This window comes from Macrobrachium nipponense, chromosome 33, assembly GCF_015104395.2.
Source record: "Macrobrachium nipponense isolate FS-2020 chromosome 33, ASM1510439v2, whole genome shotgun sequence".
Taxonomy (NCBI): domain Eukaryota; kingdom Metazoa; phylum Arthropoda; class Malacostraca; order Decapoda; family Palaemonidae; genus Macrobrachium; species Macrobrachium nipponense.
The window spans coordinates 794,336-811,272 of record NC_087219.1 but is presented as its reverse complement, the minus strand read 5'-3'; the positions used below and the strand labels follow the sequence as shown (position 1 = coordinate 811,272).

General features: G+C 49.0%; 1 protein-coding gene across 1 annotated transcript in view; it reads right to left on the bottom strand.

Moving 5' to 3' along the window:
- The window catches only part of LOC135202640 (uncharacterized), a 101,491-nt gene that overhangs the window by 38,131 nt on the left and 46,423 nt on the right, over positions 1-16,937 (bottom strand). Inside the window, 5 exon segments of the mRNA XM_064232135.1 lie at positions 7,448-7,639; positions 8,300-8,450; positions 9,295-9,443; positions 9,651-9,814; positions 10,454-10,556. Of these exon segments, the coding sequence (XP_064088205.1) occupies positions 7,448-7,639; positions 8,300-8,450; positions 9,295-9,443; positions 9,651-9,814; positions 10,454-10,556 (759 nt within the window).

Sequence of the window (16,937 nt, the reverse complement as noted above, 5' to 3'; positions counted from 1 at the left end):
TTCGACAAATTGTCATTTGTTCCGATACGTAATACAAACCATCGGTCCTTTAACAATAGGAAGACTCACTTCTTGGTGGGGGAGGAATCTGAGTCTTTTGATGAAACAGACTGGTGTTCGTCCATCCCTGGAATGCCTCCCTGGTCGTAAGAGCGAGGGAGGGATCCAAGCCTCTGTCCGATTGATCGGGGTGTGCACCGCAGGATCAATTGTCAGACCTCTGGGCCGAGTACTAAGAGAGAGGCAAGCGTATCTCTTCGTACCAGCAAGCAAGAACTTGTTCCTGTTTGCAAGAGGCAACATAAAGTATGGGTTGTCTCAAGCTGGCATCCACTTCCTCCCCCTTGTTGGAGGAAGTGGTGGATATACGCTCCTATCCTAGTGAAAGGGATAGGATGGGGCTCTGTTGAGTAGCTCACCTGCATCTTGTCCTAATCCAGCAGGGTGACGACCGTGTCTAACCAACAGGTAGAGGGGAAGAAAAAGATGGGAAGAGGAGCCAGTCACACTCTCATTCACTCATCCATTCTTACGGTCACACCAGGACTCGATGCTGTTCAGCCTGCGAGGGTCTGGGTTCGCTACACAACGTGTGAGCAGCCACCACGGGTCCAAGGAAAAAGATCCAAGGACCTGTGGGCAATATCCCGAAGGTAGAAGGAAGGGCATGTGGTCTTGGTTGGACCAGACCCCTGCCATTCAGTACCTGCGCCACGGAGAAGTTCTTGCGGACAAGGCAGCATCTCCTTCGCATCGAAGGTCGGTGAAGTCCATTAGGGAGGGGATTGTGAACGACTCGAACCAATCGTCAGGGACCGAAGGGTTCTGAGTCTTCGTACGAAGTTCGGTACGAAATCGAGCGTCACGGATCCCCATCCCCTGGATGCTTGACTTCGCAGGAGAAGTCATGGCAGTTCCTCAGAGGAAAAGAAGGAAATAGTCGCATGACCTAATTATCTTCTCTACTTCGGTGATGTCCCAGTACCCATACTGGTCTGTCGTTTGCCACGAAGTCTCTGCATTCCTCCTATCCCCATGCAGCGAAGTTCTCGGTAGTGGATAGGACACCGACACTCCATGGTGGGTGTCAATGGTATGGGTACTGTGACAAGCTATTAAACGAAGTAATGATTGCTGTGTAACAACCGAACTAAGTCAACAGCGTAGTTCGTAACTGACTCGGGCGCTCTGACAGCTGCCGACTGACTGCGTTCGGTAGGAGGCAAGTTGTCAAAGCATCCGAGTAAGTCACGTGACCTTCGCCTTAAAAGGGTTATGCCGAGAGACCAAACAAATAATGTATTGTTTGTCACCAATGCCGGACAGCGAGGTGATGATTCTCTTAAGGCATGTGCCCAACAGGCGAAAGTCAATTGCTTCTAGAGACCGAGGTCCCTGAAGGCAAAATATCTCATGGTTGTTGAATCTCAGCTAAGGAGAAACAACACTATGTACCGTTTGAAGACGAAGGTAGATATTGAATGCAACCTACGTCTTCACAGACGAATCGAGAGAAGGATTCTCAAGAGTTCATAACCTGTGCTTACCAATGACTGAAAACGCTAACCGCTATTTCATTGCTGTCCGGTGAGAAGTCGTAGTTGCAATGAAAGCGGGGCGTTCTTCAGTAATGAAAACACAGGGGAAAAACCGCCTGAAGAACTGCTTCTCATGGGCTGAACATTTGGAAGTAGAGCTGTCAGGTCGGAGAGTAGGCGATGTCTTCTGACACATCTCGTAATTCGGGTTGAACAATGAACAATTGTACACCTACGAATACGAGATATTTTGAAGACAAACTCAGATGTCTGCAAAATCATCGCGTTATCGCAGTGCGATGCAGCGGGAGACTTGTACAGACTTCTGTTACCGTGCGGTAAACAGAAAGATGAAAGAGTCCAAGAGATATCTCTATTGAAAATTCTCGCAATGTCGAAGGCGATGGAATCTAGCGTCACAGCAGTAGATGGTCCTTCATTATTGCGAGAATACCCCATTAATCAGAGACCTAAGTCCATGATTGTTGGGCAGAGATACGGTTCGGTAGTCAATCAAACCAGGGGAGAGAGACATAAACTGGACCGTGCATCTCGGAGGCCCAGCTGATACTGAGCTGCTGTCAGGCAGTTCAATACGCAGTAGTTGAGCCTGAGCTCTCGCCGACTCGTCATCCTGAGTTGCCATGTAATCCATTATTCCATGAAGGAATGCGTTCGGCTAGAACTACAGAGCATAAAAGATATGCTCGAGCAATTATATTTAGGCGAAACGAATTTCGGTAAATATAAAAGTTTAATTGGTGTTGTCGTGACAAAACCATAAGTATATAAAATTGAAACTGAAAACTCCTGGGAGGTTGCAGGCACCCCGAGTTGCAGTTCAATTAGAAATACTTCTCTTCTAAGTCGCAATCCGTAGATAAACTAGGATATGCGCCTACCCCTCGGACAATTCAACTGCTTAGTAGAATCATGTCGCGAGGTTAATATACGTAGTATATTTGTAGGATTCTGAACAACGATCTCCATCCTAAAACAAAATAAGGATTGGAGATCGACCACCTTCGATCTCTATCAAAGAGTGAAGGAGAAGTCTTCCTCGAAGGAAAGCTTCAATGGTGAACAGAATACTAAGACGATAGTTCAAGCCAAACTGGATATTCCGTCCGATCTTCTCTATTCCAGGTTGGTCGCCTACTGTAAGATAGTTTCTTTCAGCAGCAGTCTTCTTCCCAATGCTAGAAATTCCAGGAATTCGAGCATAGGCGAGGTTCCCGATTATCATGTAAACATCTGGGGATTCTCGTCTCGCTCACTTTAGACCGTGGTCTCGGCCTACAATGTGTTTGGAGATCGTAAAAAACTCGAACACTCTGAATGCGCTAGAAATTCCTTAGAATTCTAAGCAGGTCTGCGAAACCCCCACCGAATTCGTCAAACGATATCGGCTGGTGGTCCTCTCGATTCCCGTAGAAATCGAGAATGGGGCAGGATCCCTCCTCAACGACCGGGGCTTACGTCAGGTAGGACCCGAAGGTCCCCCGGTAGCGCAGTCCCGAACGTGGGATCCTACAGAGAAATCTCTGTAGGATCTCTCCCCTTTCCCTCGTAGCCGTAAGGAGAGAGGGAATGGGGGAGGAATTGGATACTTGCTCGCCTTCCCAGTGGAACTAGCAGTTGGAGAAGAATAGGAGCAGCCATCGCCTTGCGGCGATGGTCTCTCAGAGTCTGGGAAAAACGTATCGTCAGGAGAAAACGTTTTCCCCCGCGGAGGGTTACGAACTCTCACTGTAGGTAAGGGTCTGCCGCCACTGTGAACGTCGTCTGGGTGGGGCTGATCGTGACACCCTGACGGGGGAGAGCCGATACCGTCTCCGACTCATTCCAGTCCTCGTCGAGGTCGAAACCTCTCAGGAGGACCGAAAGGAGTATTTAAATACGTGTCCGAAGACACGTAGAAACGCCGCTGTCGCAGTAGAGGAGGTGGAAGTAGCTTGATCGACCGGGCCAGAACTGAGCGAGCCTTCTTGTCCGGAGACGAGAGACTCTGGTTCGAGACAGAATCGGCAAGCTCCGATCGCGGCAGGACCCACCGTCGGTTTGGGTTCCCTCTCGGGCCCCAAAACGACTCGAGCAGTAAGACGTGGGCTCTGCTTGGTGGGGGGAGCGGCAATCCTTCCGCAAGGTCATTATGCTGACGAATCAGCTTTAATGACTTCTGTAATTTCCTCTGTATCTCGGGAGTATAACCGCGTCTTGCGGAGTAGGACCGTCCAGTCCTTCCAACAAGAACAGATCCCGAGATACTCCTCCTTCCGAAGGAGGAAAAAGCGGCAGACCCCTGACGGTCGCCTCCAGCTACTTGCACGTATGTCCTGGTCGGTCCTAGAACCGTGCCTGGTCCATACGGCGCATAGCGGGATCGCGAGCGCGCACCTCTCGCGATCACTTCATAGGTACCTCGTCCTCCCGGTGTAGCCCGAGGAGGTTGAAGGTACAGGAGAGGCAGACCTGACGCCCCCCCCTAGCTCGCTGGCAGGACCAGCGTGCTTGGAGGGCTGCTGCTGATCGTCAACCCGCGGCGATCGAGCAGCAGGCCTAGCCTTGCCGCTCGCCTGGGGCGGAGAGGCTCGGCTGAGAACGTCGACGCTGATCTTTAGCGTCAGGCGAGCTGTTGCTGGTTACCATCTTCGCCCGGTCCCGATAGGAGCGGCGTCAGGTGACCTGCTAGGTTCGCTGTCGCGTGAGACCGGCGAGCGTCCTCTCGGCGCGTCGAGCCGCTGGTACCAGCCGTGGCTGGTACCGACGGCCGCGGGGACCCCTTCCTCGCCTCAACTCGTGGCTGGTCAGCGACCGTCACGTCAACCGAGCAGCCAGCTGGTCGCTGCGAGAGCGTCCACTGGCCTGACGAGCGTCGTCTGCACGACTCTCGCCAGTCTTCTGCTCCGCGCTTCGGTCTTGACGGCGAGCGAGCTCGGGTGTCAAGACTTTGGCTGGACGGTCTCTCCCGCGGGAGACCGTCCACTCGGTACTTCTCGCTAACGAGAAGCCGAGGCGGATCCTGGTTTAGCGGCAGAAACCGCTAGAACCAGGCGAGGAAGTGCCAGCCGAAGCTGGTACTCCTCTGGTCCCCGTCTTCTTCTCCTTGGTAGAGAAGAAAAGACGGGCCCTGTTCCGAGGGAGCAGGAGGACCAGCAGAAGAGCTCCCCGAAATCGCCGGAGCGAGACGGGCCCTTAGAAGGTCCCGAAGGAGCTTCTTAGGGGGGAAAACCCGGGTTACCAGCTGGTCGCTGCAAGAGCGGCCGCTGGCCTGGCAAGAGTCACCTGAGCATCTCTCACCAGCCTTCTGCTCCGTGCCGCGTCTTGGCGCCGAGCGAACTCTGGCGCCGAAACTTGGCTGCACGGTCTCCGCCCTGAAGGGAGAACGTACACTCGGGTGGGGATCTCTCGCGAACGAGAGAACCGAGCCGGAACCTGGCGTAGCGGCATCGCCGCTAGCACCAGGCGAGGAAGTACCAGAGCTAACCGATACTCCTCTGGTCCCCGTCTATCTCTTCCTTGCGGAAGGGGAGACGGGCCCCGCTCCCGAAGGAGCAGGAGGACCAGGCAGAAGGGATCCCACCCCCCGTACCCACCGAGGTGGGACGGGCCCTTAGAAGTTCCCGAAGGAGACTTCTTAGGGGGGAAGGCAGCCTTCTTCTTCTTCGGCTTATGGGCCTTAGAAGTCGAAGGGGAAGAGGCAGCAGCAGACGATGAAGACGAAGATGACAGCGCCTCTTCTCCTCTTCCTCGTCAGCTCACGCAGGACAGTCGTCAGGTCCTCCATCCAGGCCGGAGCCGGGGCTATTGCCGAAGCAACACGGCCCGACTGCACCTGTCCGGAAGGACCTGGGGACTGGGAAGACACACCGTGGGCAGGACCAGCATGGACAGGCACAGGAACCAGGAGCGACAGGAACAGCAACCAGCTCAGGAGCGGCAGGAAACAGCGGCAGCGGTAGACCCAGAAGGGACAGCCAAGCCAACAGCGGGAATACATCAGCGGCAGGTACGGCAGGCCCAGCGATCGCCTCGTAGAATCATCGGCAGCCAGCGGAACCTGGGTCCTGGCGCCCGGATCCCAGGGGGCGAGCTGCTGGAACCAGCGGTTAAAGTCTGGGGCAGGCAACACGAAGAAAACAGGCGGCGGCGGCAAACCCCCGCCCACCTCGGTACGGCTGCGGCCCTAGTAGCGGCAGACGGCGTCATCGACACAGCATGGGGAGTGTAGACCAGGAGGGGGGGGAGCAGCATAAGCGGCCGTGGTAGTAGTGGAGACCGCCCCAGACCTCGCTAGACGCTGCAGCAGCCCATGGATGCTAGGCACGCCCCTGCCTCCGCGGTGGGGTCCATACCTGTCCAAGGTCGTCTCCCACGGATGTAGCACCTGGGGTAACATAGATAGATTAGTAAGAGGGGTTCCCTCACGCACGGGGGGGAAGACATGCCCCACCCCGAACGCAAGGAAGACCCAAATACAAAATACAACGAAGAAGCTGAGCGGGGGCAGGAAGGAAGACGAAGAATCGGATACCAAGGGAGTCGCGGGAGAGCTTTCCGACGACTTCCTGGCAGACCTTCGCTTCCCCTACCCGCCCCCCCACAGCAGTGAAAAGTAATATGAAAATGAAACAGAATACTGCCCTTGCGATTCACTTCATAGAACTTAAAGGGGAAAAGATCAATTCCCGGGTAAGAACGGAAACTTGATCCAATAATATGATGCTATCATAATATATATGAAAATGAAAACAGAATACTGCACTTGCGATTTCATTTTCACATAAAAAAAAAAAATCGTAAGGATCAATTCCCGGGTAAGAACGAAAATTGATCCAAATTAAATTTCATGCAAATAAATAAATGAAAATGAAAAGAATATTGCAATTGCAAATCCACTTTCATTGCATTCTATTATACAAAATTAAAAGGCTCGTGCCGAGCGCAAACACACTCTCGGTAACGAACGCACAGGGCAAACATATAATGAAAAGAGTACTTACATTTTTCAATTACACACTTTCGCACAATACATGACTCGGTGCGAGCGCGCGCGCCCTCGGCACCGAGGCATAATTCAAGGGTTCAATTCATGAAAAGAGAGGAAATCGCCGCATCTACGGCGATAACTCCATGTTGGTTCATAATTAAGTAATGAAAATGAAAACAGTGTACTTACAGTTTCATTTTCAAGTCAAACAAACCATTAGTAGAAAACACAATATAAACAAAGCATACGACGATGAAGCGGGCAGAGAGCGATGACGAACACGTCCTTCACACCCGTGGCCGAAAGCAAAAGTGATTTGTTTACCTCCCAGTCGCGCGGCGCGCGACTGTCGGACAAGCAGTTAACTACCGTTCTCCCCCCTTGTTCGAAGCTTACGACCGTTCCAGCTGCCGCTAGCTACTTCCTAGTTGTTAAAGGACCGATGGTTTGTATTACGTATCGGAACAAACTCTTTTTGTCATGACACATTTTTCATTTAGTGCTAAAGTATGTCCTTTTCTTCATTAACCTTCCTCTAGTTTTGTCTCTTGTTCTTCAGGTACCCAACTTCTTTCTCTCTTTTACATCACAATTTTTCACCAATAATTTAATAAGGAATCCTTTGGTTTGGCGCTGGTACTCTAAGAATTTGACTCTGTGGTGTCTAATCAAACAATTTCATCCATGTGGAAAACAATATTAGAACAAACATAATAATGAAAACCAATTATCTTTCCAGGCAGGTTTTACAAAATATTAAGGATAAAAACATTACAGTAACATGATGGCATCAAAACTGTCTCTTGCACTTTCAAAAAACTGAAATTTGCATTACATGCAATCTTTTCTTCAGTTACAAGGAGGCAAAAAAAATTGAACAAATACTCATCACTCTGCAATAAGGAAAAACTGAATATACACCCTATTTACTCACAGTAGTTTGGGCTACATCTTCATTGATTTTGCTGGCGAGCATGAGATACGTGGCCCAACCCAAAACTGCCAGAAAACCACAAACAATCGCCCAGAAAACCAGCTTCACACACAATGCCATCAAACGAGTGCAGAAGGATTCTCTGATTTCTTCATTTAAATATTCTTGTAGTAATTCCTAAAATAAAGAATAAATGGATATATATATATATATATATATAATATATATATATATATATATATATATATATATATATATATATATATATATATATATATATATATATATAAGCTAAATCATTTTCTCCTGAATTCATTATCATGTAAGAAGGTGAAATTTGCATATACAGTGGTCCCCCCGTATTTGCGGGGGATGCGTACCAGACACCCCCCGCGAATAGTTAGAATCCGCGAATGTTTGGAACCCCTATAAAAATGCTAAAAACAGCCTATTTTGTTAGTTAAAACTTAAGAAAAGCCACTAAAAATTTTCATACTTGGTTTTTATAATAGTTTTATCACAAAAAGTGCATTTTATGATGAAATTGATAACAAAAACCAGGAATTTGTGGATATTTCTCATCGAAAAATACCGCGAATGCGCAAATTTTCCGCGAATAATGCAGGGAAAGGTTCCCGAGAGAAATCCGCGAATGTGTGAGTCCGCGAATCCGGAGAACGCGAATACGGGGGGTCCACTGTAGATGTGTATATGCAAAATTCCTTTTGAGCACAAACAACACCTACGCTATCAAAAATACATACAGTATCACAAAAAATAAAATGTATATCTTGATTAATGGTAATGGATGTTTACTTTAAAGTTATCTTCACTTACAGTAAGCTCATTATATATACTGCGATGTTTGATGGAAGCAGCCTTCTTCTCGGTGATGGTGAAATCCCACGACGAAAAGACTTTCTTTATAAACGTTGAAGCCATATCATGAACAGTGTCAATGTAGTTGTTCTTATATAAAACTATAACCCTTCAAAAGAATAAAACCAGTTAAAATCATTATCAAAATAGTAATTTATTTTCTGTCATACATCATCATCGCCATCACTGGCACCTAAGCCATGCAATACAAAGCCCTATTTAAAATTCTATGACTCATTTCTTGTTTTGTGTTTTATCTTCCTTAAAACTCCAGCATCCTGAGGCCATAACATTAGGATAATCTTCTAGTGCCAGCTGGAAATAGGGTAAAATTAATAATAAAAAAAAAAAAAAAAAAAAAAAACTTGTGTAATCAAGTATAAAATCTTTACATAAGCTACCTGAAGTGAAGCTATTGTCTATCACTGGTTGAAACCTTGGGTAAATATCTACATAAAGTTCTATACTTACAGATGTATTCATCTATATTATTAACTTTATAAAATACTTGGAGTAAAATAATGACAAAACACTAAAGAGAAAGAAGTCAAGAGATAATCAAATGACTCCTTAAGTAAGTTGTGATTTACATGCAAGCAACATGAACTGAAAACATATGTAACTGGCACCAACTTAACCGACCTAATTTTGTTGAATATGTCCTAGACTGGAAAAATTTTAATCATAATTCATCCTTAAGGGAATACATAGTCCAGTAAGAGCACTAGACATAACAGATGTTATAACAAATGCAACCAATATTTGCATGTCAAACCTTCTAAGTTTATTTCTTCATTTCTAAGGCAATTGACCCATTAGCCCCACTCACATGGGCATTTCGGGTGTTTTTAAAACTTGAATCACTAAAAAAACTGCAAATTGTGGATTGTACAAAATCATTTAAAACAATGATAAATAATTTGGTAAAATTGATGATTTAATGAAAAACATACCTGTGTAAAATCATTACTAAGTACAAGATGAAAGACAGTGAGACAATAAAAAAATATGCCTCAGCAACATTATAGGACTGGTCAGACACAAGTGAGAAGTTGCCACTCAGATATGACCCATAGTAGAGCTCTGTATCCTTAAACCAACCCTGAAATAAAAAAAAAAAAATTTTTGAGAATAGTATTAGAACTGGATCACACTCTTCCTCCTCCTCCTCCTTTTTAAAGCAACAGAGACAATTACTGGTTTAAATCTGAGCTCATGGGTTGAGCTACATAATGCTAGAATGATAAGTCTTACATGAAAGGAAAATGTTACTGAAATGATTTTTCAAAACTTATAAGAAATTACTTACAGAACCTGTCAACCAATCAATGGGACCAAATTTTGTTTCATTTGTGGAAGCTTGTTTCAGTGAACCAGGTCTCTCTTCATCAAGTGATTCCTCCCCTTGTGAGTGTAAGGGCTCTCTGATGGCTGCCATGCTCTCTTTTACAATCAAAAAGTCTCCTGTTACCACTGTAATAAGTATATATTTCTAAATAACACACCAATTGCAAAATCTAATAAACCCTATCATAGTAAACATTCCAATAATAAATGCAACGGGGGAAATAAATCACACAAGAATATCAGTAAAGTTCATTGAGCTTAATTTCTGCATAAGAGAACTTCTCATATAATCTGGCCAGCACAATCCTAGTTTTAATGATATATCAACAGATTTTTGCCAAATTATTTACACATTATATACAACAGAAATTAACTGAAGCTTAGATATTGCTTACTTTTCCAACTTATACTTACTTTTTGTTTTATTACGTACTTTATATTTTGTTTGATGGTCTGCTATTATTTTTCTCAATTTTGATAGTTTTATTATTTTTCTTTTCTCTTTTTTCTCAATTTTGAAAGTTTTATTATTTCTCTCTTTTCCCCATAAGATATTATATTGTATGAAAGACTGCTTAATCCCCATAAGATATTATATTGTATGGAAGACTGCTTAATTTCCATTGATATAGCAAGAAATAAAACTACTTTAAATTCTCATAAAATTAAATAAATGTTGGGTCTTTTTCCTTAGAGCTGGAACAAATCAGTTTCCTGCCTTCTCAACTTCTACCTAACAGAAATAACAAATGAGAACTTACTTACCAATACCATTACCTAAAGAAGGTGTAGCTGTGGTATTATCTGCGGTCCAAGGTTTCATTACCAAAGTGGACCAGCAACGTTTGGTGTCAAAAGAAACCCACACCTGAAACACAAAAATGTAAATTAATTTGTTACCCAAATTTGCAAACTCAAGATAACATACAATTTTCTTAAATAGAAAAGCACAAAGCCTTTCTATGGCTTACATTCTATAAAAGCTAGTCTGAACATTGAAGCTTGGTAACAGGGTAAAGAACCACTCATTCAACTAAAAGTATAACTTTTTCCTTCAGCAACAGCGAAAAATACAAGGTTGGTTAGATTTAGGATTATAATAAAATCCTTCTAGTTTTCATATCTAAAAAAAAAAAAAAAAAAGAAAAAAAAAAAAAAAAAAACGCTTATACTGTACCAAACTTGTTTACTTCTTCCTATGAGAAACAAACCTTTGTATTTTACATAGAAGCTAACTGCTTGAGAAGGAGGTATTGTCCACAAAGAACATAACTAACATTGTTCTCCAAAACCAGAATTGTCAGCTTTCAGGTTACCCATACATGCAGAGGGAAACTGACTCCAGTAACCACCTGTACAGACGCATGTTAGATGCTAAGATTGACAGGGCCCTGTGCCGAGCATTGTGTACTTGTTTGCAATCTTACTTTAGGTAAACAGAACTTTGAGATAACCCTCTAGAGAGTAGCGTATTACTGTGAAACTTGTTGAAACTGGGATCAAAGTAGTTGCACCTACAGACCACAAAAAAGTCAGCATCAGATGCTTCACAGTATGACTCACCTACAGCTGACACTAGTCACTCTCTGCTGGCATACTATAATAAATTGAAAAAAGCACCAGTCCAATAATCTTTTCACTTGTCATTCATGCGACCTTTCATCACCAGAATAAGGTGGATACATGACCAGTTAAGTGGCCCAACAAGTCCAAAAGCCAAAGGACTTATAAGTGATCCCTCAAGTGAGAAGAGGTACAATACATCCTCTAGATATGACATTTCAAAGATAGCAACATCCAACAATACATTTGTATGATTATTTTTTCAAGTAAGTGCAAAAATGACAATTTGTCTAAAATTGCATTTTTCCTAACTATACAAACCTGAGGTCCTTTTACAATAGGAAGGTACTAGCGGCAGCTGGATAGGTCGTAAGCTTTCGAACAAGGGGTTCGGTAGTTAACTGCTTGTCCGACAGGCGCGCGCGCGCGACTGGGAGGTAAACAAATCACTTTTGCTTTTGGCCCAAGCAAAAACTGCAGAGTGAGGGGTGGCATGAGGTGGGGCTATGTGTAAAAGGACCTCAGGTTTGTATAGTTAGGAAAAATGCAATTTTAGACAAATTGTCATTTGTTCCGACACGGCATACAAACCTTCGGTCCTTTTACAATAGGAAGACTCACTTCTTGGTGGGAGGAATCTGAGTCTTTTGTGAACAGACTGGTGTTCGCCCAACCTTGGAAGCCTCCCTGGTCGTAAGAGCGAGGGAGGGATCCAAGCCTCTGTCCGATTGATCGGGGTGTGCACCGCAGGATCAATGGTCAGACCTCTGGACCGAGTACTAAGAGAGAGGCAAGCGTATCTCTTCGTACCAGCAATGTAAGAACTTGTTCCTGTACAGGAGCAAATATAAAGTCATGGGTTTGACTCTTGTAGGCATCCACTTCCCCCCTTGTAGAAGGAAGTGGTGGATATTCTGCTCCTATCCCTAGTGAAAGGGATAGGATGGGGCTCTGTCATATAGCTCACCTGCATCTCGTCCTCATCCAGCGTAGTGACGACCGTGGCCCTCTGCCCACAGGTAGAGGAGGAGGAAAAGATGGGAAGAGGGAGCCAGTCACTCACTCACTCACACATCCATCCACACAGTCACACCAGGACTCGATGCTGTTTCAGCCTGCGAGGGTCTGGGTTAGCTACACAACTTGTTGAGCAGCCACCACGGGTCCTAAGGAAAAGGTATCCAAGGACCTGTGGGCAATATCCCGAAGGTAGAAGGAACGTAAAGGTAGTCTGGTTAGACCAGACCCCTGCCTTCAGGACCTGCGCCACGGAGAAGTTCTTACGAAACGCCAACGAGGGGCCAATACTTCTGACTTCGTGAGCTCTCGGACGGACGTACGGATGTCGTCACTACCATCAGCCTCATACGCCCTCCTGATGACCTCACGCAGCCAGAATGAAAGAGTGTTCTTGGATACTTCTTTCTTGGTGACCCCGGTGCTAACGAAGAGGCGTCGACACTCAGGCCTGAGGTGTCGAGTTCTCTTCAGATAGCGCCGTAGCGCCCTCACAGGACAAAGCAGCATCTCATCCGCATCATTAATCGGTGAAGTCCATTAGGGAGGGAATCGTGAATGACTCGAACCTGTCGTCAGGGATCGACGCGGTTTTCTGAGTCCTTCGCAACGAAGTTCGGGACGAAATCGAGCGTCACGGATCCCCATCCCCTGGAGTGTCGTACATCATAGGAAAGACCATGAAGTTCCCCTACTCTCTTCGCCGATGCCAGGGCCAGCAAGAAGAGGGTCTTGAGGGTCAGATCCCTGTCTGACGACTCTCGGAGTGGCTCGAACGGCGTTCGAGTCAGACTCCTAAGTACGAGAGTCACATCCCACGCAGGGGGCCTGAGTTCCCTGGGTGGGCAAGACCTTTCGAAGCTCCTCATAAGCAAGGAGATCTCGAACGAGTTCGAGATGTCCAATCCCCTCAGTTTCAGGACGAGCGCCAAGGCGGCTCTGTATCCTTTGACTGTGGGGACTGAGAGGAGCTTCTCTCGGCGAAGAAAAACGAGGAAATCCGCTACCTGCTGAAGAGTTGGCTCTGAGAGGAGATAGACCCCGTCTACGACACCAACCACAGAAGACGGCCCACTTCCCCTGGTACACAGCTGCAGAGGACTGACGGACGTTTCCAGCCATCTCTGTTGCTGCGCTACGAGAAAAGCCTCTCGTTCGCAAGAGATGGTGGATAACAGCCAGCCGTGAAGACGTAGGGACTGGACTGCTCGGTGGTACGCTCGACGTGTGGCTGGGCGAGAAGGTTGTGCCAAGGGGGAATCTCTCTCGGTTCTCCTGCGAGAAGAGCCAGCAGGTCCGGATACCAAATGGCCTGGGAGCCACCAGGATCATCCTGAGATTCGGGGTGACCAGTGCTCGACTGATCACCTTGCGAATCAGGCTGAACGGGGGAAAGGCATAGACGAAGAGGTTGTCCACGGGTGTTGAAGAGCGTCCTCTGCAGCTGCCCATGGGTCCGGCACGGCCGAGAAGAACACCTGGAGCTTCCTGTTGTGCCGGGTGGCGAACAGATCCACGACTGGTCGCCCCCCCCCCAACAGGTCGAAGAGCCTTTCCCGCCACGTCCTGGTGTAGAGACCATTCGGTCCCTATCACCTGATCCCGACGGCTGAGCGTGTCTGCTACTACGTTCCTCTTCCTGGAATGTAGCGTGCCGACAGCTCTATTGAGTGTGCCTCGGCCCACTCGTGCACCTGCCGAGTCAACTGGTACAACGGGAGAGACACTAGGCCCCCCTGTTTGTTGACGTAGGCCACCACCGTGGTGTTGTCGCACATCAACACCACTGAGTGTCCCATCAAGCGGTCCTGGAACTCCTGGAGAGCGAGGAACGCTGCCTTGAGTTCCAGTACATTGATGTGAAGGTGCTTGTCGTTCTCGTCCCACACTCCTGAAGTCAGCAACTCCTCCAGGTGTGCGCCCCATCCTCGGTCGATGCGTCTGAGAACAGCTGCATGTCCGGGGGGGGAGTGCGCAGAGGCACTCCTCTTAAGAGGTTCCTGTCGTCCAGCCACCAGGCTAGGTCCTGCCTCACCTCCTGTGTCAGTGACACTGGAAAAGCTTGGGGGATCCGTCGCCTGTGACCAACTCTCCTTTAGTCTCCACTGAAGAGACCGCAGGTGAAGACGCCCGTGAGGGACTAACTTCTCGAGTGACGACAGGTGTCCGATCACGACTTGCCATCGCTGAGCTACCTGTTCCTGCCGAGACAGGAACTGGTTGGCTGCCTCCCTGAATCTGCTGATCCGCGAGTCTGCGGGGAAGAATCGCCCTGCTACCGTGTCGATCAGCATACCCAGGTACTTCATCCTCTGCTTGGGCTCGAGATCGGACTTTCGAAGTTTCACAACGATCCCCAGATCGCGACAGAACTCGAGCAGTCGATCCCTGTCCTGTAGCAAAACTGTGAAGCGGGAGTCGCCAGGACTAACCAATCGTCGAGATACCTCAGAAGACGTATCCCGTGCGAATGGGCCCAAGCAGACACCAGAGTGAACACTCGCGTGAACACCTGTGGGGCGGTTGAGAGACCGAAGCAAAGTGCCCTGAACTGGTACACCGTCCCGTCGAGGATGAAGCGGAGGTACTTTCTGGAGGACTGATGAATGGGTATTTGGAAATACGCATCCTTCAAGTCCACTGAAAGCATGAAATCGTTCTCCCTGATGGAGTCGAGCACTGAGCGTGCCGTCTCCATCGTGAACCGGGTCTGGCGAACAAACCGGTTCAGGGGAGAGAGATCTATCACCGGGCGCCAGCCTCCCGTAGACTTTTCCACCAGGAGAGTCGACTGTAAAAGCCCGGTGACTGATCCGTGACGATTTCTACAGCTCTCTGGCTCAGCATGGTCTTGATCTCCTGTCTCAATGCTACGTCCTTCGATGAGGCCCTGGAAACGTACGACTGCTGTTGGACCGGGTTGGAGGTGAGGGGTGGCCGAGATTCGAAGGGTAATAGATATCCCTCCCGAAGGACATCTACAATCCAGGTCTCGGCGCCGTAGCGCTGCCAAGTTGCCCAATGGCTGGCCAGGCACCCCCCCACTTCCGGCAGGCAGCAGGTGAGGGGGAACGCCGTCCCTAGCGTTTCCCCCCTTTCTTCGACTTCTTCCCAGAGCCTCCACGGGAGGAGGAGGGCTGGTTACGGCTCCCCATGGTAGAAGTCGAAGAAGACAGAGTCTTTCCCCGGGGCTTCGACGCAGCTACCGTCTTAGCCACCGAGGAAGCGCTAGCCGAGCTCTTAGACTTGGCCGCAGTCCGAGGCTGCCCAGAAGCCTTCGAGACTGCCTGGTGAACCAGACGGTCACTGTCGTCAGTGCGCCGTCTGTCCCACCGCAGCAGTCCACCATCTCTCCTGGGAAGTGAGACGTGGAACTTCCGTAAAGGTACCGTTGCGAAGTCCCAACGCCGCTTCACGCCCGCCCGCCTGGAAACCCGAGTAAGGACAGCGTCCCTTCGTCGGAGAACCAGGTTGGCCCACAGGTTCACCGTCTGGTGGGCAAAGGAAGGAGATGGCTCTCCTCCAGACTGGCAAAGTCTCCCTGAAGGCCGAGTCATCTTCGGGAGAAAATTCCCCCGGACCCGGATTGGCTGCGACCTTAGATACTGTGAGGAACCACCAGATCTAGCCAGGAGACGGCCTGGAAAGCTGCCATGGCGGTAGATTCCAGGCCGAGTGCCTCTTGCTGCGAGAACCACAGGTTCTCGGACAGGAGCTGCTGCAGAGACACACCCGGAGTCCAGCTGGCTAACTCCGGGTTCACCTGTTTGGGCCGGCATCGGGTCTTCAGATGGCACGTAAAAAACGCCGCTGTCGCAGCAGAGGAGGTGGAAGCAGCTTGCTCGACCTGCCAGACTTGAGCGAACCGTCTTGTCCGGAGACAAGCGATTCAACCTGGTCCCAGCACTGAGTCCGCAAGCTCAGAACGCGGCAAACCCACCGTCGGTCTGGGTTCCCTCTTCGGGCCCCAGAACGACTCGAGCCGGGACGTGGGCTCGGATGGTGGGAGCGGCGATCCTTCCCCGAGGTCGTTGTGCTGACGAATCAGCGCAATAACCTCGGCAAAGTTCCTCTGGATCTCGGGAGTGACTGCGTCCTGCGGAGTCGGACCATCCAGTCCCTCAAACAGGAGCATCTCCCGAGACCCTCCTCCCTCAAGGGGAGGAACAGCGACAGACCCCTCTCGGTCTCCTCCAACCACCTGTGCGTACGACCTGGCTGGCCCGAGAACCGTGCCTGGTACGTACGACGACGTGGTGGGATCCTGAGGGGCGCACCCCTCACGATCACTCCTCAATACCTCGCCCCTCCCGGTGTAACCCGAGGAGGTTGAAGGTATGGGAGAGGCGACCTGACGCTCCCTCCTCGCTCGCTGGCAGAACCAGCGGGTTTGGAAGACTGCAGGCGATCGCCAACCCGCGGTGGCGATCGAGCTGCAGACCTAGTCGAGCCGTCTCGCTGTGGAGAACGGCTGGACCGAGAACAGCGGCCGGTCTCGTGTGTCAGAGGAGCTGGTGCTGGTCGCCGTACCCGATCGCTCTCTGTGAGAGTGACGGTCAGGCGACCGGCGAGCTCCACTGTCACGGTGAGATCGGTGCGTATCCTCACGGTGCGTCAGTTCGCTGGTACCAGCCGTGGCTGGTGCCGGCGAACGGGGGGACCTCTTCCC